Source organism: Mauremys reevesii, linkage group 3 (genome assembly GCF_016161935.1).
Source record: "Mauremys reevesii isolate NIE-2019 linkage group 3, ASM1616193v1, whole genome shotgun sequence".
NCBI lineage: Eukaryota > Metazoa > Chordata > Testudines > Geoemydidae > Mauremys > Mauremys reevesii.
In genome coordinates, this window is record NC_052625.1 from 70416387 (window position 1) to 70438667 (window position 22281).

General features: G+C 40.4%; 2 protein-coding genes across 10 annotated transcripts in view; one reads left to right on the top strand and one right to left on the bottom strand.

The window, feature by feature from the left end:
* The window catches only part of CNST (consortin, connexin sorting protein), a 99701-nt gene extending 96474 nt beyond the window's left edge, over positions 1 to 3227 (bottom strand). Inside the window, exons 1-4 of one of the 8 annotated variants that reach the window (XM_039529128.1) lie at positions 3014 to 3227; positions 2411 to 2481; positions 2270 to 2330; positions 760 to 822 (exon numbers count right to left, since the gene is read on the bottom strand). The gene's annotated coding sequence lies outside the window, so the exon portion shown is untranslated. Of the gene's footprint in view, positions 1 to 759; positions 860 to 1250; positions 1270 to 2269; positions 2331 to 2408; positions 2624 to 3013 lie in introns of those variants that run through there. The other 7 variants (XM_039529130.1, XM_039529129.1, XM_039529133.1 and 4 more) reach the window with 7 other exon arrangements.
* TFB2M (transcription factor B2, mitochondrial) lies at positions 3150 to 22219 on the top strand. 2 transcript variants are annotated; one of them, XM_039529139.1, is made up of 8 exons: positions 3150 to 3662; positions 6035 to 6123; positions 7665 to 7818; positions 8280 to 8428; positions 10976 to 11065; positions 12743 to 12805; positions 14360 to 14511; positions 19515 to 22219. In XM_039529139.1, the coding sequence occupies exons 1-8, from the start codon at positions 3320 to 3322 to the stop codon at positions 19699 to 19701; spliced, it is 1227 nt and encodes a 408-aa protein (XP_039385073.1). In that variant the 5' UTR covers positions 3150 to 3319; the 3' UTR covers positions 19702 to 22219. The 2 variants fall into 2 exon arrangements, with proteins under 2 accessions (XP_039385073.1, XP_039385074.1); XM_039529140.1 differs by lacking the exon at positions 3150 to 3662 and adding an exon at positions 3899 to 3948.
* The last annotated feature ends 62 nt before the right edge of the window (positions 22220 to 22281 follow it).

The following is a 22281-nucleotide window of genomic DNA, read 5'->3' on the forward strand; positions in this document are numbered from 1 at the left end:
ATAGAACAGACAATAATTTAGATATTATAGACTGTATAAATGTAGCAGTTTGGATTACAATAAAAGTTGACCTCATTATGGTCTTTCACGTTGCGGACAGATGTCTTATACAAACAGTGGGTTGCACACCTATTTGTGGGTCCCAAATTATGTGTAGGAGGAGAAGATTGAACGTTATAATTGCTAAAGATGAATTAATTTCAGTTTGAAGTGTGTGATGGTGGTAGTGGGGGAACTGGTGTCTGATCACTTGTTTTTGGAATGATGACTCCTCCCATTTTTGTTCAAATGTTCCCAGATCTGAAGCCACACACGTAACACTGGCAAAAATCTGTTGAACAACATATTTTCCATTTCTTTATGGGGCACCTGCCAACTATTATGACAACACCTGCAAATGACATTCTACTTCTTTACCGACAATGACCTGAGAAAATATTGACCAGATTCTAATCTCTGTTTGAAGCAAGAAAACTAAATCAAATAGTTAACTTGTCCAGCCAAATTTTTATAATACTCAATCATGAAAGGAAACCAACGATTTCAGAGTGGCTAACAAGAAGCACCCCTGCTGAGTACATTAGCCTGCTTAGTTTGTTGAAACAATAATCTGGCTACCACTGTACACAGATATTTGAATCTTTTTACCTGGTGGAGGAGTAAGTCTTCACAAATTAGAAAGTGTATATCATACAGTCATGTTAATTTTCTATACATCTTTTTGAGTCATTTTCTAGATCAGAAAATTACAGCACTTACCATTTTCCTAAAACTTCAATAGTTTCTCAAAGGTATTGTAAGGACAGCAAGTTTTCTTTAGCCCTGAAAGATTCAATATGCAGTTATCTGGTATCTCATTCTGCAACAAAATTCAGTAAATATACAGTATTTAAAACAACATACATTTGGGTAGTTAATGACAGTAAGTTCTAACCATAAACAAATATTGTTTATTCTATCTATTTCGAGCAAAAATGCATATGTTCCCAATAACGACATGGTTTAATATAGGAAAAACCTCTTTGACCTCTAGCTGTGGTATATAGGAGTCTATTCCCAGTTCCCAAAATACACAGAAGAACAGAAAGATGAGAAGTATGAGAAATCTTATCATAAAACCAATGGTATTATATCATAATGTCAGAACAGAGAAGTCTATAGAATTATTGATGTAAAAGACTTATTTCTATACCATAAAAAGAGAATAGAATAACAATAGAATTCCCCTGTTAAAAGGAAGCACCATTTACCTTAACGTCAACCACAAGCCTTAGTGAAGGAAAGGCCTATACTCAAATAAATCCTGATGTGAAGAAAACTGTAGTGTCTTCTCTATGAAGGACAGAAAAATAAACTTGGGGCTTGATCATACAAATAGTCCCTGGAATAAGTCCCAACTTCTCTGAGTAACCCCATTGACATCTATTGGACTACTATGTCTTTACTAAACACTACATTTGGAAAGAAGCGTTTGTAAAACATCTCAGTATAATTTAAAAACAAAGGATACAAAATTGCACAGTAAAACTATATTTGCAGACAGCAGTGAACACTTTCTCTAAGAAAACAGAACTCTCTATGATCAGTAAATCTCTTACTAATCACTCAATTAAAAACATAAAAGCCTCATTCAAAAATAGATTGAGAATTTAAACAGTGCTCAGCTGAACAGATTTTTTCTCCTAAGAGTCAGTGAAGATTAACATAGTACTCAAATGCAGTTGCAGAATCAAAGCCTAAATCAACTATTTGGTTGGAGATGCCAAAGAGTCAAGGAATTCCAAAAGTCAAAAGCACTGGCACAAACCCCAAAATGTAGTATTTTGTTTCTGGGGCTTGAAAAATGTACTCACCAGTGACAAATAAGATACTTTCCCTGGCAAGGGGTTGGTGAGGAAAAGTTTATGCCATCAGTTTCTCCAGAAAGGAAGCTCATTTAAAAAAAACATTTGCTAGGCCTTATAGTTGTCATTCACGACTGGAAGGTATCTGAGTATGCAGATAGCTATCTCCATTGTCAGTGCTGCTGCTTAGAGCTTTTCCACAGCAACAGCCCAGTGAAAATGACCATTATGTGAAGTTTCACAGTTGCTAGTCAAAACCTGGTGGACAGGGCAGTAGTGTAAGTGACAAGTATCATGTCAAGTTCATTCTGTTAGGCACAGAAGCAGAGGCAGGCACTGGACCTATTCACAAGTACCAGAAGCCCATTCACCTACGACTCCGGAGACCTGGAGGTAGAGCGCATCACTTCAAATTAATCAAATACCTGCTAAAATAAGCCTTCCGATTTAATCTTCAGCTTCATCCGCTGACCTCCAGCAGAACTCCTAAATTATGAGGGAAGCAATATATAATTAATATCTTGGTTTAGGAGGTTGAGTAACCACTGGTATTTCATTACTCACACTGTGCTGCAGTAAGATCACATTAATACGTGTATGACTGTCTCTCCCATTGCTCTGTCAGTTACGTGGCTTCCTACCCAAACACCAAGAAATAAATACATGAAAATCAGACATGAGGTGAATTTCTAGCATCGACTGTTAACCAGCCTAGGGACTCCCGCCTGCGCGCCGGGCGCCACTGCCCAGAGCAGCGCAGCTGCCCCGCTCGCTCCCATCCAAGCAGCCGCCGCCGGGGTCCTCGGCCCGGCCCCCGGCCCGGCGCTCCGCGGGGCGTTTACACCCGCCCCAGAGGCGGGCGGACGGCACCGGCCGCGGGCTGCGCGCGGGGAGAGGCGGCACCTCGGGGCCACCCCCGGTGCGAGAGCCTCCGCCCGGCTCCACGTCGCCTCCGCATCGACCCTCCCCCTCCCCGGCCCCGCATCTCCCCGCCCCCGCAGAGCCGCGGCCACCCGGGCCCCGCAGCCGCACCCCACTTCCTTCGCCTCCGCTCGTTCCCGGGTCACCCCCCCCCCCCGCGCCCGGGGGTCCCGCAGCGACGGACCCGGCTCCGCGCGGGCAGCGGGAGGGGGAGGGGGAGGGCAGGCAGAGGAGCCTCCATCTCCTACCTGGGTGCCCGGCTGCCCCCGCAGGGCTCCGGGCGGGCATGGCCGGCGCTGGGTCCCTGGCGGGCACGACCTGACCTCCGCGGGCTCTACCGCAGCCTCCCGGCGACGCAGGGCTGGTACCATAGAGAGGAGGAGACTTGACGGCCCAAAACCATAGAGCGGGGACGCTAGAGAGACTAGAACCGTGTACGGCCGCCTACCGGCGGAAGCGGAAGTGACGTACCCGTAGCGCTTGCGCCCTGCCCGGTGTTTACTGGCCGGGAAGGTCACCCACGTGGGGGTGCGGCTCAGACTCGGTGCGAGGAGATGCTGGGCGCGTTGCCGTCCCCGGGGCCCACCGGGCGGCGCTCGGCGCTGGCGGCTCTGGGGGCCGCGGCCGCCGCGCTCAGGCCCTTCCTGTGCGGCCTCCCCGGCTGCCGAGCTCCCCGGCGCGGCCTGGGCCAGGAGCCGCGGCAGCACCCGGACTCCCGGCTCCAGCTGCGGCTCCCGGAGGCGGCCGCGGCGGCGCGGCTGGTCCTGGAGAGGGCGCGGCCCTCCCCGCCGCTGCGCAGGTTCATCGCCTGCCCCGACCTGGCCCGCGCCGTGCGCGCGAGCCTGGAGTGTGGCCCGGCCCGTGGCCCCGAGCCCGTCGTCCTGGAGTGCGAGCCGGGTAAGCGCCCGGCCGGGCCCCGCGGCCCTGCCCGTCTTGCTCCTCACCGCGCCGGACACGCTGCGCCGCGGCAGACCTCGCCCTCATGCGCCGGGGCTGGGGCGGCTGGACCCTGCCGTCCCAGCGGGAGGGGCTGGGAAACGCAGCTTGTCTAAGTGCTGCTTAAAAACCTGTCAGCGTCTGCGGCAGGCTGGGTTTGAACCTTTAAAACGTGTCGGCTGGGCCTCGTCAGCCCTGGAGGAGCCACCGCGAGACAGGGCCCCAGCCTGGCGGGGAAAGCCAAGGGGTTAGTCTGGGAACGGGGCAACTGCGCTCCAGCTCTTTTATTGTTAGGGCCCTGACCGCATCTGGGGCTGGGTAGGAGCCGCTGTGTTAAGGGGATTGTTGGACTTGGTGGCTCATGGTCACGGGGGATTAGATGAAGGGAAACCTTGTAAATGTTCACACGTAAATATTAACTTAATATTTTTGGAAGGACCTAATCAAAACGATATAAAACATAATGCTGGGAATAAAGAGTGAAGTGGTGGGTCTTGTCCAGTGTCTTCAGTATTGGTCTAATATTCTGGGGCTAGGGTGGCAATCTGCACAGCCTGACAAGTCAGTGCATAGAACTTAAATCTTACTGCATGTCTCTGCAAAATTGGCTTTAAGCTCTAGTATTTGAAGCGGGATGGTGAGTATAAAGCAATTATCAGACTTCATTAGTAGTAGTACTGTAGTTTTAATGCTAGAAGTTCAGTTTCAGTAACACAACAATATCTTGCATCGTTGCTGGAAGGTTATGACTTACACCTTCAAGCTCTACACCATGATATGGGCTCATATTTGGTGCTGACACTGCAGTGCAATAGTGGGGTGCTGTGTCCTAATGGTTGTTCTTTGCATGTGATATTAAAATCAGGTCCTGCCTGTTCTGTCTATCTAGAGCCCTTATGGAAATAAGTTAGTGCCTAATGCTGCCCCACTGATGTGAAAGGGAGCTTTACCATTGTGAAAGCTATTTGGTGCCCCCCTCCCCCGCGTTTTTAATAGTTTTGCAAACGGACAATAGGTGGAGGCAGAAGCCTCCAAAAACCTCATGTACACAGTACCCTGAACTTTTCAACTAGCTTTTCTTTTCTGCCACAAAGCAGCTAAATCTTGCTCCAAGCCAGTTTTCCCTGACCAGATAACGGTTTCACGGGGTCCGGTAACTACCAATCAAGTGTTAACACGGCATGTCTTTGTCTAAATGTGTATAAAAGATTTGTAAAACTTGTGTCAGGCAGAGTCTTCTGTATCTATTACAGAGCTCTTCTTTCTTCTGTAGAATAAAGCATTTTTCCTTATCCCTGTCAGGCTGTTATTGGCTCTCAGCTAGGCAGACCCGATATTTCGGTAACAGTTTCTGGCGACTCCAGACGGGACTCTCCTAGCTCGGACATTGGACTCTGGACGGCTGCGGCGAACTGGGAATGGTGCCAACGGGGTGTTTGGCCCCTCTTTCTCTGCTTCACCACGGCCCCTGGTGGCATTACCTTTCCCTGTTCTGCACATTTCTAAATATTTCAACCCGAACTCAGAACAGAGTATCTAAAGTGTAGGGTTGATGGCATTACCACATGGGGGAAAATGTAGAAAAGTTAGGGATTGCTGTTGCTTCATTAGTTATTTTCCCTCACCAGTCCATTTAATAAAAGAAAAAGTATTTCGAATGTGCATAAACAGTTGTTAAATACAATTAATTTTGATTCAGTTATTATTTTGGTATTGTATATTATGTTGCCTGTAAGCCAGGGATCAGCAACTTTTGGCACGCAGCTCACCAGGGTAAGCCCTCTGGTGGGCCGGGCCGGTTTGTTTACCTGCCATGTCCGCCGGTTCTGCCGATCGCAGCTCAGCTGCGGTTCTCCACTCCAGGCCTACGCTAAGTTTCCTCATAGAAACATTTTTGACTGAACTAAACACCTTTTATTTCAAAAACTTTGTCTTATCACAAATCCAGCAAATATGGTCTCTGTATCCACACTGCCTTTTTCTTTACATTGCAACCACAAAGTTCTCAGCTGCTAAACAGTAGTAACGCAGATCAAGACTGAAGGTCCATTTAGACTGTCAGCTTGAAGAAAAAATTGTAGGATCTCGAGAAATTAGGGAGATCATGTCTGACTACTGTCTAAAGGTCTTATGCTGCAAAAATTTGCACACATGCTTAACTTTACTCACATGTTGCAGACTTAGGGCATAATTCTTTATCTAACCTTCTTCCTCCCTTCCCCCCCAATATTTAGGTAAACTTATTTTTCTCCTTCTTGAAAGGCGTGTGTGTCAGTTATGTCCTTTGGGAGTCAGTTTTAAATGACAGGGCTAAACAATGATGATTTTTCCAGGTCCTGGAGTCTTGACCCGGACGCTACTCAATGCAGGTGCCCGAGTGGTAGCTCTGGAGAGTGACAGAGCTTTCCTTCCAGATTTACAGGTATGGTTTTTTTGTAAGGGTATCTGAAATTTGCAGTGAGATAGGAAAATGAGAAATTAAGTTAAAATCACCCATCTGTTTGAATTGTTTTACCTGTTACAATTAACACCTAAGATAAATATAAGTTTAAAGATGGTAGGAAAAAATATTTTTCTTTTTAAAATTTGTTTACTTTGCACATTTGACAACACTTTGGCTTTCACTGTTTCTCGTATATAGCCAGTCAGTTTCTCCTGTTTGTGCAGGATATCAAGTTGAGGTCTCTCTAAACAGGGATGTACATAGATTTGTGGCTAATAGTCACCTAAATGATCTTGACTGTGTTTTTAAGCAAGATGTTTTCACGTGGCATTCAGAAGCTTCTACAGAGTTTTTTGGCTACTTTCAGTGATTATTTTACCTGATTAAACTTTTGTCCTGGATCCTGCAGTTGACTCCAGGCATGTAGACTCTTGGGCCCATGATTTTACTGGGGCTTTGCATGGATCTGGAGGTCTACCGATTTAGAGCTTTTTTTTTTTTTTTGCTGTTTCGGAGAGACTAGATTTGGGAGCCAAGATTCCTGCTTGTTTCCAGCTCTGCTATCAACTTGGCATGAGCATGAGCAACTTACGTAACTTCTTTGTGTATATTCATTTTTAGTTGTTGTTTTTCATCTAGGTGTTAAGAGACTTAATTTACAATTACAGATTTCTGTGGGATCTTCAGATGAATATGGCTAATCAAATATTTTTAAAAACTTACCAGAAGTTACACACGTTTAATAGGTTTCAGAGTAGCAGCCATGTTAGTCTGTATCCGCAAAAAGAACAGGAGTACTTGTGGCACCTTAGAGACTAACAGTGGGCCATTACACAAAGTAAAACTATTTCCCCATGCTTATTCCCCCCCCCACGCCCTTACAGTTCCTCACATCTCCTTGCCAATTGATGGAAATGGGCCATTTTCATTATCACTACAAACAGTTCTTTTTCTCTCCTGCTGATAATAGCTCACCTTAACTGATCACTCTCCTTATAGTGTGTATGGTAACACCCATTGTTTCATGTTCTCTGTGTGTGTATATATGTATATGTGTGTATATATATATATATATATATATATATGTATATATATATATATATATATATATGTATATGTATATATGTCTTCCTACTGTATTTTCCACTACATGCATCCAATGAAGTGGGCTGTAGCCCATGAAAACTTATGCTCAAATAAAAATTTGTTAGTCTCTAAGGTGCCACAAGTACTCCTGTTCTTTTTACAAGTTTAATATGCATTCTAAAGTTCCAGTTGAGCAAATGCTAAATATGTAAAAAATACATCTGCCTTGCGTCATAAAAGTAGCTGGATTATATGCAACATTTCAGTAGCTAGCTCTGTGAGCAATGTTTGTTATTTTTAACTAGTATTTACAGAATCTGTTTATTTTAAAGATAATTCATTGCGGTTCTTTGTTTTTGGATGGAAAAATACATAGGATGTGTCCAAATTATTGATATTGAAAACTTAAAAATTAACTTCACCATTTCTTTCAGTCTCTGGAGAACAGCCTACGTGGACAATTAGAAGTTGTTTATTGTGACTTCTTCAGATTGGACCCTTTGGGCTGTGGATCTATGAAACCACCTGCTATGTACTCTGAGAAACTTTTTGAAAATTTGGGCATCTTGGCAGTTCCTTGGACAGCAGGTAAATTGAAAATCAACCTATTGTTGGGGGTACGTAATTGAGGCCTCAGAGGCAGTTTGGCAGGTGCTTGAGGGCCTTGCTTAATTTTGTATAAAGCGGATTGGAGTAATATATCTATCTTCTTTAATACAGAGATATGACTCATAGATACTACATGCCCAGTAGGTAATCCTCAATTTTACTTAAGTAGTCTAGCATTTTAGTAAGAGGTAAAACTGTGTGTATGGTGGGTTATGTAGTTTCAATTGTTTGCACCTCTTTAATGAAGCTTCAGACAGACACAAACTGCATTCAGTGGTGGGCCATACTGTAAGTCATACCTGAGCAACGACAAAATCTGTAAATACATTCAGGTTAAAATAATGCTTGCTCTCGTGTTTGTAACTTACACTTTAGTGTTGTTGAGGTTGTGCAGTACATATTTGAAAATTCAAAGATACCTTTGCTCATTTTCAAAACAGATGTTCCTGTAAAAATTATTGGATTCCTTCCCCAAAAAAAGGAAAGAAACACTCTTTGGAAGTTTATCTTTGTCATGTATGAACGCAGTTCCATATACAGATATGGAAGAATAGAACTGAACATGTTTGTTAGTGAAAAAGAGTACAAGGTATGTTTAAGTACAAGAGATATCACTGATTAATAAAGAGAAGCTGATGCTTCATTGAAAACTCTAGAACATTCTGTTTAGAGTCATTTTGTCCATGTGTTGCTTTAAAAATATTCTTCCTTTTTACTTAAGGATATTTTTCTAACAAATGGGAGAGAGACGGTCTCTCTGCTGCTTGCTCCTCCTGGAGGAATGTTTGTCTGTAATAACAGTTTGTTTTAAGGGAAATGTGTTACAAATTAGAGTGCTCTTCATGTGAGGGACAGTCAGTAGAAGTAGATATATTGAAGACATCCTAGTGCCTGATGGAAAACCAACACTTCTGTTGTATATTTTTAATGCAATAACAGTAGTTTCCAGACATTTTCATGCTGTGACTCCCTTTAGGATCACCTCTGTTGATGCAGCCCCCTCCCCTGGTGTCTAGTATTTAGATTGGCTTTGCACAAATGAACACGCTTATCTTAACAGTCTACTTTGAAAACTACTGGGGGGGTGGGGTTGACCACCAGAACAAAAGAAAGGGATGGGCAATTGGTGGCTCTGGGGCCACATCCAGCCTGGCATCATTTTACTTCGCCTGCCACCCTGCGTGCTGGAAGAGAGGGATCTAGTGAAGCCCCCTCTTGCCAAAGTCTTAGCAATTGCCCAAAGTTCTATAAGTCACAGGGCGAGAACTGGGGAGTGTGGCCCAACACCTTTTAAGTCAGCGGTTCTCAAACTTTTGTACTGGTGACCCCTTTCACACAGCAAGCTTCTGTGTGCACCCCTCCTTCTAAATTAAAAACACTTCTTTACATATTTAACACCCGTTGTAAATGCTGGAGAGAAAGTAGGGTTTCGGGTGGAGGCTGACAGCTCGTGATCCCCCACATGTAATAACCTTGTGACTCCGAGGGGTCCCAACCCCCAGTTTGAGAACTCCTATTTTAAGCAGTGGTCCTGTACTAAATCAGTATGGCTGTTGCCAGAGTGACCTGGAGCATTGCTCTGGCTGCATGGTTGCATTGCCGCTGAAATTTGACCGGCTGCCCCTCTGTACAAACAGAGGTGTGGCCCAGCAAAATGGTGTTGCAACCCCTGGCACACAGGGAGTCTGTTCCTGTACGGTAGTGTACAGGGGAGTCCACCAAGAATTCAACTACTGGTGGCACCAGCTGATGCGCTTTGGGGTACGAGAGGAGTCCCTGTTTGAGGGAGACTCAGCATCCTTGAAGCGGGGGTGACACAGGCAAGGGCTGGAACGTGTCCCTGTTAAGATGGGGGAACACCAGAATTTGCCTTCCCTCCAAGAAATATCTGAATTGGCACCACTGCTTGTGCTCTTCCAGGGAGCATCTGAGTGAAAGTAATATATATTCTTTCAGTGGGGACCATGTTCCACTGGGAGACCTGCACCTGTGATTTTCATATCTTTTTTTACAAACAAAACCCACTAAATCTTGATATTTATATAAGGTATTTCTGTAAATATTAGGATTTCTAAGTGTACCTATGTTTATCTCATATATTTCTAAATACTTAATTTGTATTCATTTGTACAATAAGGGGTTCAAATACCGCTAAATTTGCAGTTCAGCAGTGATTTTCTTTAATGATAAAATAATTGGCAAAAAGGGCAGCCCATTTCTTTTAATGTCACCACTACGGTGTTACTTCCTTACACTAATTTTACCACTCTCTTCATGCAATTTCTGTAACCCTCTCCCCCCAAAATATTCCCCCTCACCCTGATATGAGCTGAATGCCTGTCTTGGATAAATACTGTTGGAATCCACTTCCCTAGGTAGGGGCACATCTAGCTCCTTTTTTTCAGTTGATCATTGCGTCAAATCATTTTATACCTATACTTAAAAATGAAATCGCTCTATAATAGATGCATGCACTTCTGTCTTTGCTCAGTTCAGGAATAAATGAAATGTTGGCGTTTCTTTCCTTTCTGGAAGTTGTTTGGCATGTAATATTGAATTGAATTGCCAGGCTTCTTATGAAGGTGCCTTAGAAAACCTTTTTGACATTTATACAATCCATCATCTGGAGCTGTTTTAACAAATTGGCTCCGTGATCCTCTTTCTTGAGAACGGTACTAGCTTTAATGTAAAAATGAAATCTATGCAATAACAGTAACATATCCCAAATTTGGGTAATGCTTTGATTCTTGTAGAGGTAGAGTGAATGAGTGAGTATTTTCTTGTCCTTTCATAAGACTTTTTTCGCTGTCTTAGTAAAGAGGTTAATATAGATGTGATAAGTAGGTAATTTTAAATATTAAAATATTGTACAAAATGAAGTGGTCTTATGGTGGAATCTGTGTTTCTAATGTGTTCGTCTGACAGGGAGGCCTAAAATAATGTGTGGTGCATATTGTATGAGGTCTAAGATTGAGCTTGGAGTGGAGCTTAAGTGAGTGGGGCTTGAAATTTTAATCTTAACTTTGAATTTGCTGGCTCTTGAGAACTTAAGTCTAACCTTTCAAATCACATTTATAAGGATTTGAGTGAATGGATACAGAAATAATCTTATTTTTCATCTTTGTTTTTCTGCCAGGTATTGACTGCAAAACCTGGTGAACTAAGGAGTTATCAAGCATTAAGTGTACTATGGCAAACTGCCTGTGAAATTCAGCTTCTCCACATGGTGAGTATTTTGTACTGTCTATGATGATTACTGAGCTAAATGCTTTTTATAGTAAGAAATTAAATTTTCTAAAACACTACATATTTTTAGTTTTCTGTGTTGAAAATGCTTTTATAAGGGTATCATTATAGTTAATGATCTATCAACATTTTCTTTTGAACTTTCTGTCTTCAGAATTTGTGACATAAAATGTACTCGTTCACTCTGTTACCTCAGAATTTTTTTATTTTTTTATTTTTTTTTACTCAAGTGTGATTGAAATGTTAACAATTATTTTTAGTTTAGGTCTAAAATTAGGGTTTTTAAATTTGGAAGATCTCTCTTCTAAATTAAAAACAAGAAACTCGGCAGTGTTAAACTATGGACAGGTTGCTTAAAAAAAACAAACCTCCCCCCTCCCCAACAAATGCAGCTTTAAAATGGGATATTTTAAAAGTGCTACTAGGCTTATTTATTTAAAGTTCCCGGGGCACTTTGAATTTCTTGACAGAAGCAATTTTGTGTTTCAGGCTTTTAGAGATTGTCTGAATGCTTTTTTCAGTATTTATTGAAAGGTTTAGGTTGGCATGAAGTGAATAGAAATAACGCTCCTACTTTGTGGGCTGATTGAAGTGTGTTCCAGCTCCTGTTGACTCAACCCCCTGACGCACACTGATTCTTCCTGTTCTGTTCCACTCTCCTCACCCCTAAAAGACTGGCACCAGCTAACCCATATGCCTTTGAAAACAGCAAGTCTGTTTCCCACTTGTAGCCAAGGCATGGTACCGTAATGCATTTGACTCTGGCTTGCGCTTTGACTGGAGGATGGAGGGGTAGAAAAGGGGATTCAGGCATCTGGGAGGAGGGATGATCTTATGGTTGGAGCTTTGCATCGGGACCTAGGAGATCTGGGTTCAGTTCCTGCCTCTGATACAGGTTGTGAACTTGTTCAAGGTCACTCAAATCTTTGTGCTTCACTTCCTATCTGTAAAATGGAAATATTTCTGATCTACCTCACAGGCTATGACTCCTATGTTTGGGAGATGCTCAGATACAATAGTGATAGGGGCCAGATAAGTACTTAGAACCCATTGGCAGAGAGGTGCATCAGGCACTATGCACAAGAGAGTGTAAGATGAGTGGGCATGAAGGACCCAATCCAGGATGAACAAGCAGAAGGCAGCTGTAGACAGAACTATAGCATATATGAATTGGCAGTTGCTGGACATACAAGGGATTCATGCTGGGGTTTCTTTTAGAAATTAAGCCAATACAAACATTCATGTATAATTTTTGCTGTAAAAGACCATATTTCAAAAGGTGGGAAGAACTTGGAAATCTGGAGCTATTTTCTGGAGAAATAATTCTTTTGTTCACAGTTTTGCAGCTTTTGGCCCAATTCAGGAAGGTTACTTAAATAGGTGCCTAACTTTAAGCACTCAGGTAGTTCCACTGAAGTAAATATGGCTACTCACCTGCTTCAGGTTAGATACATGCTTAAGTAACTTCCTGAATCTGGGCCATTGTACTCTTTTAAAAGACTTTAATTCATGCTTTTATTTTCAATATATTCAGCCCATTTTAGATCAAGTTTTAGAAACAAGTACGTTTTTGTGTAATATTTGGCAAAAGACTTAAAAAAAATTATGAAGCCATGACAAAATATTTTAAACTTTTTAACTTTTTTTTTCCTCCCAGGAACCTTGGTCTTCGTTTTTGACTAATTCAAAAACCAGGGGACTTGCAATACCAAAGAGCATGGTAAGATCAACACATATGGTCTCTTTCTTTAGAGATGTCAAATAGTTTAGTCTCAAAGTTTAGATTTTGGGGGTTTTAATTGCATTACAAATTTTGCTAAGAAAATTCATAAATTCCCTTTATTTAATTGAAATTTTTTTTATTTAAATATTCCCTTTCATTATAGGAAATTCAGACACAATGTGCTCCATGCATAAGAAGTAGGAAGTGGATTTGTGATTTATAAACAAAAGTCAGACTGAACCCAACTAGTATCTTTTTATTAACCAAGGTCACAGAAACTCAGAAGACAGAATAAAGGGGAAAAGAAGGGAGTTTTTGAAGGGACAATTGGGTTAAGGATCATCTCTTTCAAAAAATATGTTTTGTTATCTGCTAGTAATAACTCTTTAGATTAGCAAAACAGAATTGAAAAAAAATCAAAATCCACTTTTGCTTCTAATGTTTTGTGTAATATTTGTATTTCACTCAGGTTGGATGGTGAAAATAGACTATTTAGTTGCAAATTCATGTTCTCATGCTAGCACAATGATGCAAAATTTGGCCTATAGATATACTAGTTTAAATTGCCAGGGACAATGTTTAAATTGAAACAAAATCCTGAAGTTTAAAAAAAATGAAGGCATTTCTATCAATTTTTATAGAACTTTGGTATTAAAACTCAGCAGTATATTACATTACCCAATTCTGTCTCTTTTTAATCTAAGACTTTAGCAGTAAAACCCCATAAAAGTCTCAGTTTTTGGTAATACTGAATGTTACTTTGAATTTTTTGATGATATCATATTTGACAGCTTTATAGACTCATCAGATGTCACCATAATTACAGCATATAGGTCATGTGAGGTGACACTTCAGGTGATGGCTTCACACCAAATCAATTGTATAAGATACATTAAGACCACTTCATAGAGTCTGGGGAATTAGAGATGAAAGAGATCTATTGGGTCATATATCAGTTTTGTACTGGCAGAAACAATCTTTATCTTTTAAGGATAAAAAGAAGTTCTTCATTCACGTCTCAGATCGGAGGACAGTCTTAACAAATGTTACACCACAGTATTCCATATTTGTCCAAAAGACAGATAATTAATATGAGTTAGATTCAATTTTTTCAAGGCTAGAAAGGACCATTATGATAATTTAATGTAACCTCTTGCATAACACAGGCCAAAATAACGTCATCTGAAAATTTCCTCATCAAGCCTATAACTTATGTTTGAGCTATAGCATATCTTTTAGAAAAATAGCCAGTCTTGATTTAGAGACTTAAAGTGATGTAAAATCCACCATCAGTGGTTAATTACCTTCACTGTTTTAAAAATGGTTAATTACCTTCACTGTTTAAAAAAAAGAGCTGCACATTATTTTTAGTTTGTATTTATCTAGCTTTGGCTGCCAACCATTGGATCTCATTATGCCTTTTTCTGCTAACTAAAAGAGTGGTTTACTTTGAGAAGTCTTTCCCTGTGATTTAAAGAAATACAATGTTTGTATCAAGGAAATGCAGTCTTAGCTATGACCTATTTTCATTAACTTATTTTGTTGTTGCAGCTGCTGCCAAACGACCACTTATGTTTAGTACGAATGACCCCACGGAGGAATTTATTTACAGGTGGCATGACAACCACAAATTCATCTACTTTTATTCATATGGTAAAACAGTGTCTTACTAAACGCAAGTCTAAACTAATTGATAAACTTAAGTAAGTATATGGAAAAGTTATATTACAGTTTTTCACTAGACAAATGACTGAAGGGTTTAGGACAATTCAGTAGTGTTTTGTTCTTGAAGGATTATTCTTTACAGTCTAAATACAGTTTAGTATTCCTTTAATTCTATATAAATACATGCAGAATAAGCTTACACTTGCTCAAAATACTCTGTGATTGGAAATGAGGATTTCGGCAACAAATTAAAAATTACTCTGCCGTTTGTAGGGCTAAGTAATTGCATACTGTAAATACTTATTTTTTAAATGCAGACATACTTGCCAGTATTTCTTTTTCTTGCGTAAATGTATTCTCAAATTCAGTTTGCAAACATGCATAAGAATATTAAGTTGCATATCAAAATCAGCATTACCAACCCACAACTCTGTAGCTGAATATTTTTTAACACATGAAACTATATAATGGAACTAGTTTAGAAGAGGCGTTCGTGTGTTCGTTCTAAAAGAGATTGGGAGATAATGTAGTCTGGAAATTATTACATTTTATAAATTGTGCTAACTTTTTGCATGTTAAAAGATTTTGTTCTCTGTCAATTTATTAGCAAGTTTCTTTACCTGGCTTTGTTTCTGTAAATGCTCTTTAAAATATTTGGGTTTGCCATTATATTTTTGGGTTTGTATCTAAATCTGAATTTCAACAAGACAGTCTACATAATGCTGCATTAAAATACTTTAGAAAAGTAATTAGCAAAAAATATTGTACTGTGGTGTGCAGGCATGCACTAGTCCCTGAACGACAGGCTGAAGCCAACAGCTGGGGTAAAGTTGAGGAGGCCATATCCTGCCCTAGGGCTGGGCTATATAAACAGGAAGAGGGAGTTCAGAGAGAGGGAAGTGGAAGCCATGCAGGGTGTGGTGGGTTCTTTCCTCTCAGGTTCTAGGAGACTAGTCCAGTTAGTGTCTGTGTGGGAACAGAAGCAGGATTCAGAGGTGAAGGACTTACGAACTGTTTGTTTGAATTGCTCCTGTCCTGAGCCTTATTAAAAGAGGATATGCTCTTCTGTTAATTTGTGCTGGCTTCCCTGTGCCCCTAGCTTTTAAAGTGAATCTGTTGCTGTCAAGCAGGTGAATGAAGGTGGGCACTCCCATAGTGCAACACTGGGCTGCAACGGGGCAGACAGGGACTGCCCCACCTTTACATACAGATTAAAAACTGTATCACTGATAATGGTTAAAAAAAATCATCATTAGGGCTGTCAAGTGATTGAAAAAATTAATCGCGATTAATCGCACTGTTAAACAATAATAGAATACCATTTATTTAAATACTTTGGAATGTTTTCTGCATTTTCAAATATACTGATTTCAATTACAATACCGAATACAGAGTGTATCGTGCTCACTTTATATTTATTTTTTATTACAAATATTTGCACTGTAAAAAAAAAAATATATTTTTCAATTCACCTAATACAATTACTGTAGTGCAGTCTCTTTATCATGAAAGTTGAACTTACAAATATAGAATTATGTACAAAAAAACTGCATTCAAAAACAAAACAATGTAAAATTTTAGAGCCTGCAAGTACACTCAGTCCTTTTTCTTGTTCAGCCAATTGCTCAGACAAACAAGTTTGTTTACATTTGTAGGAGATAACGCTGCTCGCTTATTTACAATGTCACCTGAAAGTGAGAACAGGCATTTGCATGGCACTGTTGTAACCGGCATTGCAAGATATTTACATGCCAGATGCGCTAAAGCAGGGGTTCTCAGACTTTTGTTCTGGTGACCCTTGCACACAGCAAACCTCTGTGTGTGACCCCCCCCTTATACATTGAAAACACTTTTTAATATATTTAATATCATTATAAATGCTGGAGGAAAAGCGGGGTTTGTGGTAGAGGGTGACAGCTTGTGACCCCCTCAATGTAATAACCTTGTGACCCCCTGAGAGGTCCCGACCCCCAGTTTGAGAACACCTGTGCTAAAGATTCATATGTCCCGTCTTGCTTCAACCACCATTCCAGGGGACATGCGTCTAGGCTCATGATGGGTTCTGCTCAATAACAGTCCAAAGCAGTGCGGACCGATGCGTGTTCTTTTTCATTATCTGAGTCAGATGCCACCAGCAAGAGGTTAACAAGATGTTGATTTTCTTTTTTGGTGGTTTGGGTTCTGTAGTTTCTGCATTGGAGTGTTGCTCTTTTAAGACTTCTGAAAGCATGCTCCACACCTCGTCCCTCTCAGATTTTGGAAGGGAGTTCAGATTCTTAACCTTGGGTCGAGTGCTGTAGCTATGTTTAGAAATCTCACTTTGGTACCTGCTTTCTGTTTTGTCAAATCTGCAGTGAAAGTGTTCTTAAATTGAACAACATGTGCTGAGTCATCATCTGAGAGTACTGTAACATGAAATATGTGGCAGATTATGGGTAAAACACAGAGCGGGAGACATACAATTCTCCTCCAAGAAGTTTAGTCACAAATTTAATTAATGCATTATTTTTTTAATGAGTGTCATCAGCATGGAAGCGTGTCCTCTGGAATGGTGGCTGAAGCATAAAGGGGAATATGAATGTTTAGCATATCTGGCACGTAAATACCTTGCAATGCCATGAAAATGCCTGTTCTCGCTTTCTGGTGGTGATATAAATAAGAAGAGGGCAACATTATCTCCTGTAAATGTAAACAAACTTGTTTGTCTTAGCGATTGGCTGAACAAGACATAGGACTGAGTGGACTTGTAGGCTCTGAAGTTTTACATTGTTTTGTTTGAGTTCACATATGTAACAAAAATCTACATTTGTAAGTTTCACTTTCACAACAAAGAGGTACCACTACAGTATTTGAATTAAGTGAATTGAAAAATACTATTTCTTCTATCATTTTTACAGTGCAAATATTTATAATATACACTTTGATTTCAATTACAGCACAGAATACACTATATGTGAAAATGTAGAAAAACATTCAAAATATTTAATACATTTCAATTGGTTGTTTAACACTGCGATTAAAACTGCGATTAATCGTGATTAAATTTTTAAATCACTATTATTTTTTTTAATTAATCGCGTGAATTAACTGCAATTAATCGACACCCCTAGTAATCATTAATGGTATAGTGCCCTAATGGGAAAATGTGTCAAGTTACATTATGCAAAGTGCAGTAGGGATGCCAATTCTAATAGCATTTCTGTTAGTTAGTGGGAACCTAGCGTAAACTGAATCACAGAAGGCTAACAAACCGAGAACAATCAAACTCACAGTGCAACATAGAGAAGTTAGACTGTTGAGCTGCGACAAGCAAAATAACCACCAATTTTAGGCTGATCATACAGCAACAACTCTATTAGTGTTGCTCAATCTTATAACTCCTTTTCAGGTGACATTTGTTAATCAGTTCTCAGGGAATAAATAAAAATGTCTGTTTTTAAACACAGGCAGACTAGGGGGAGGAATAGCTCAGTGGTTTGAGCATTGGCCTGCTAAACCCAGGGTTGTGAGTTCAGTCCTTGAGGGGGCTGTTTAGGGAACCGGGGTAAAAATCTGTCTCGGGATTGGTCCCCCTTTGAGCAGCAGGTTGGACTAGATTACCTCCTGAGGTCCCTTCCAACCTTGATATTCTATGATAAGATGGTTTTTTTTGCACAAAATTTGGTAGTGTTTTTGTTGTTGTAACAGCTCTAAGCCCTCAGTAGGAGGTGATGGAAACTTGAAGTTTGGTAGGTCCCTAGGTTATAGATATGCCTTTCAGTGCTTAGGTGAAAATTGGTTTTGATCTGAATAAGTTATGTTTTTTAAAAAGTAATTCACATGTGTACACTGTTTTTAAAAGAAATCTGCCAGCATTACATTGGCGTATCACATGCATGTGTGGTTTAGTTGAGAGGAAACTTCCTTTGAATAGCTGCTCTCACTATTCCATTTGATTTATATATACAAGCAGCATACAGCTGAGTAGAAATTGAATTTAATATGTACAAAATACCAGAATCAAAAGTAGACTAAATAAAACACTGTTGAAAATAGATTGCACAGTGCAGTGGGTCAGACTGGATGCCCTAAAGTGGTTTTCTACTATCTAATTTATAAATTAAGCTTTTAAATTGTCAGTTTTGCCTACCAATATTTTTTAGCCCCTCACTGTAAGACATTCAAGCTTCCTTATCCACTGTTACTCCATTTACTCCCTTTGGTGTGGTTATTAGTGTTCTCTTTCCATTCATGGGAAATGAATGCTCCCTCAGAAGGACCAGCCTCTGGTTAACTATTCCAATAAACAAACTGGTTTTTCTTTCATTTGTTGCCAGTGGTTTGCAGTCAATCTTCTGGTGGGTGGATAATTCCCCCGGCAATATGCTAATAAAGTTCTATAACTCATTCAGCAAGACTGGCATAAAAGGGTATCATAGATTCCTTCCTTGTAGATTATCAAATTGACAGCGTACTTACTTTCCACTAGCTGCTCATGCCAGAATCTGTAGCTGGCCTTGTGTCTCGTAATTTGCAACTACTGTGTATTAATAAATGTACTTTTTCCTTGCCTTGAAAATAAATGCAGTCAAGATATCTGTAGGAACTATTCAAGGGCTAAATTTGATAGCAGTGACATAATATGAGTGGGAGAGATCGTGAGTATAGTAAAACAGACCACCTCGTGTAGTGGGGGAAAAGGGAGTTGTAATTAAACCCTTCAGACTGTCTCACCCTCATAACAAACATGGCTTTCATTGTCCCCAGACTTTGGAATCTAAACCCATTCATGCCCTAGGTTCTGTATTATTTCAGTTGTACAATGAATGGAGGGGAAAATTCACCATCTGAAAAGTTTGTGATTAAACTCATGAATCTAATGGAAAGAGGCCCCTGTCGTCAGCATTCACAGAAAACAATTGGTGTCACAGGAGGGAATTCTTGACAGCCTGAAATTGAGAGAGAATTAATTGTGCCCAGAGTTGCATCTTACTGTTGTTTTCTTTTTAACTGAAAGAAATGCTAAAACATGACTTTTTTTTTGTAATGTCTTGTGTTTCAGCTCATGGAGTCCAGACAGCGGGAGTAAACTGTTAAGGGAGCTAGAAATACCGGAAAACATTATAACAGGCAATTTGTACCCAGAAGAGTACAGACGCCTTTTTGAAGCTATGGAACACTCTAAAGAATTTAGTCAAAGCTGGCTCTATGATGAAGTCTTGGAAAATAACAGGAACATAAATTTTTAAATCTAAACCTGTTGGTTTTGAAACAAATTATTTGTTTCAGTGACTATATTGTGATGCAACTAATAAGAAATGGGCTCAAAATCTTAGAATTCCATCAGTAAAGATTATGTTGTCCCCTGCACAAATCAGAAGATAAAGTTGCATGAGAGATGCAACAGCCTGTCTACATGGGAAAAAACTGTTTAAACCATGTATAGGCATGGCAGTTAACAGGTTGTTCTGTGTGCATGGGATTGAAGTCAAACGTTGCATCTTCTCCAGCAGCATAATGGCAACTGTTGTTGCTCTTGGAAATATGGCATAAAATGTACTGCCTTTTTTGCTACTCTACTGTATATTTGTTATATTTTAAATAATATGAGACCAAATACTTGTGCAATTTGGAGTTGGGTGTCAGAATACTTAATTATTATGATTAACTCTTTCACAGTGCCCCAAAATGTTTAGACTCTTTACAAATATAAGACCTCTTTTCCTTCTCCCTGGCCTAAGGAACATAGTCTAAAATTGATATGATACAATAATAGTTATGAACAAAGGGGTGAGGAAAAATGGGAGAGTCGAAAACAACAGTAGAATAATATGGGTACTCAGGTTAGTTATGTGTGTTTCTTGTTTTAATGTATGCTCTGCATTATATATGTCTACTAGAGCTGATGCGGTGGGGGGAGAGGAATATTCATAGTAATTTTTAAAAATTGAAATTTCAAAATTCAGAAGATGTTGATCACTCTTCTACATACCCTGCCACCCATCCACATGCATATAGTCTGCCATCTTATTTGCATTTAAAATTTTTCCTCCAGACCTTTGAACATTGTATAAACCATGAAAATTGTCTCTTCCCCACAACCTATGCCCTTTATATAATTGTTAAAATGTGTGTATATTATATGTATATAAGCACAACCCACTAAAAATTTTTTCCTAGCCAGAGTACTGTTTACACTCTCCTCAGCCACTATTCTCCCTCATTAACCAACTCTTTCCTTTTTCCCCTGTACATCTGGTGTTGGGGCTGGTGGGAGGTGTCAAAGAGTGTTCCTGTAAGTGTCCAGGTACAAGACAACAGCATATCTGTTAAGTATAGGCTTGGGTGGCTCAGATACTGGGAAGTTGTGCTGCTTCAGCCTCTGCTAATGGAGAAGTGTGTCTTGATTCTCCAGGAGGGATGGTAGGAGGCAGTGGCTGGGCCATTATCCCTGCCCTATTACTGCAGTCCCTGCTACTGGAGATAATCTGCGGACAATCTTTTGCAATACTTAAGAGCTGAAACAGCCAGAAGGACTGTTTCATGCAATCTCCGTTCCATCCTACAGCATTAACTATGTCCTGGAGTAATTCTTGCATATTGGGATTATCTTCCCATTCACACCTTTCCTGACTCTTAGATATTATAAGAATCTGTATTTACAAGGTGATCACCGTTGCTGAGTTAGCATATAACAGGAGCAATTTAGTTTCTGCTGTAGCAGTAATAGGTGATAACTGAATGTTCTTGCTGATGCAGCCAGCCAGCAAGAGTTAATATCGTAACTCCTCCTGTGCGTTTTTTTTCTCGGGTATCAAATGCCTGGTTCTTGTTGCAGCAAGATATCTGCACTAAATCAAGATGCTAAAGAATAAAGGGGAGATTGTCATTATAGAGTGACTGACTTACCTGTGTTATTGATAACACTAAAATATGTGAGCAGTGAATTGGAAAAAAATAATTTACTGTCACTCTTAATGCTATTTGTTTACAAAACAATAAGGCAGTGCACACACTCCAGGAGTCAGTACATGGTATAGTGGTTGGAGCAGGGGATTGGGAATTAGGAGATGTGAGTTCTGTTCCTGGCTCTGCCATTAACTCTAACCTTGGGCACGTCTTTGTCCCTTTATGTAAAATGGGGAGAATGATGCCTGCCTTTGTAAAGTGAGATCCCAAAAGGTGCAATAAATGTAAAATACTGGGTTTTATAGCAGTCAACTTGGACATCAAAACTAAAGTGTCTATAGCTTCAGTTTAATCTCATGCACTAGCCCATTGTTGCAATGATCTATTGCTGACTGCCATAGAGCAATGGTATAATGATTATATTGGTCTGTTTAACATTAATATTAGAGTAAATGCAACGACTAAGTGTTCTTTTGTAATTTTTTTTTACCCAGAGTCCATGTGGAAGGATTGTATATTTATAAAGAAGTCCGTGTTCCATACCAGTGTAGGGTCCTTCCAGCACAGTAGTTGGTCCTTTTAAGGCAGCACAGTAGTTGGTGCTTTTGTATATACTCTGGCATATGTGGGCCTTACTTAGCAGCTGTTCCATAACATGATACCAGGGTTACTCTTGTCCTGCCATTGGAGCAAGATGGAATCTGGGAAGAGAGAGTGAGGCTGACTATGCGCACCTCTCCCTCACTTTAATCCAATTCACGTGCAAGTCTTGACATCCCCCCAACTCCCGTAAACTTCAAAGTCCTGTGGCGATGGGTGAGCGACAAAGCAGCAGGTGTGGATACACTGGGAGCTGTAGCCGCGGACCTGCACACAGGCGGCTCAGGTCTAATGGTCGTCTTCTTGCTGACTGAAGCAAC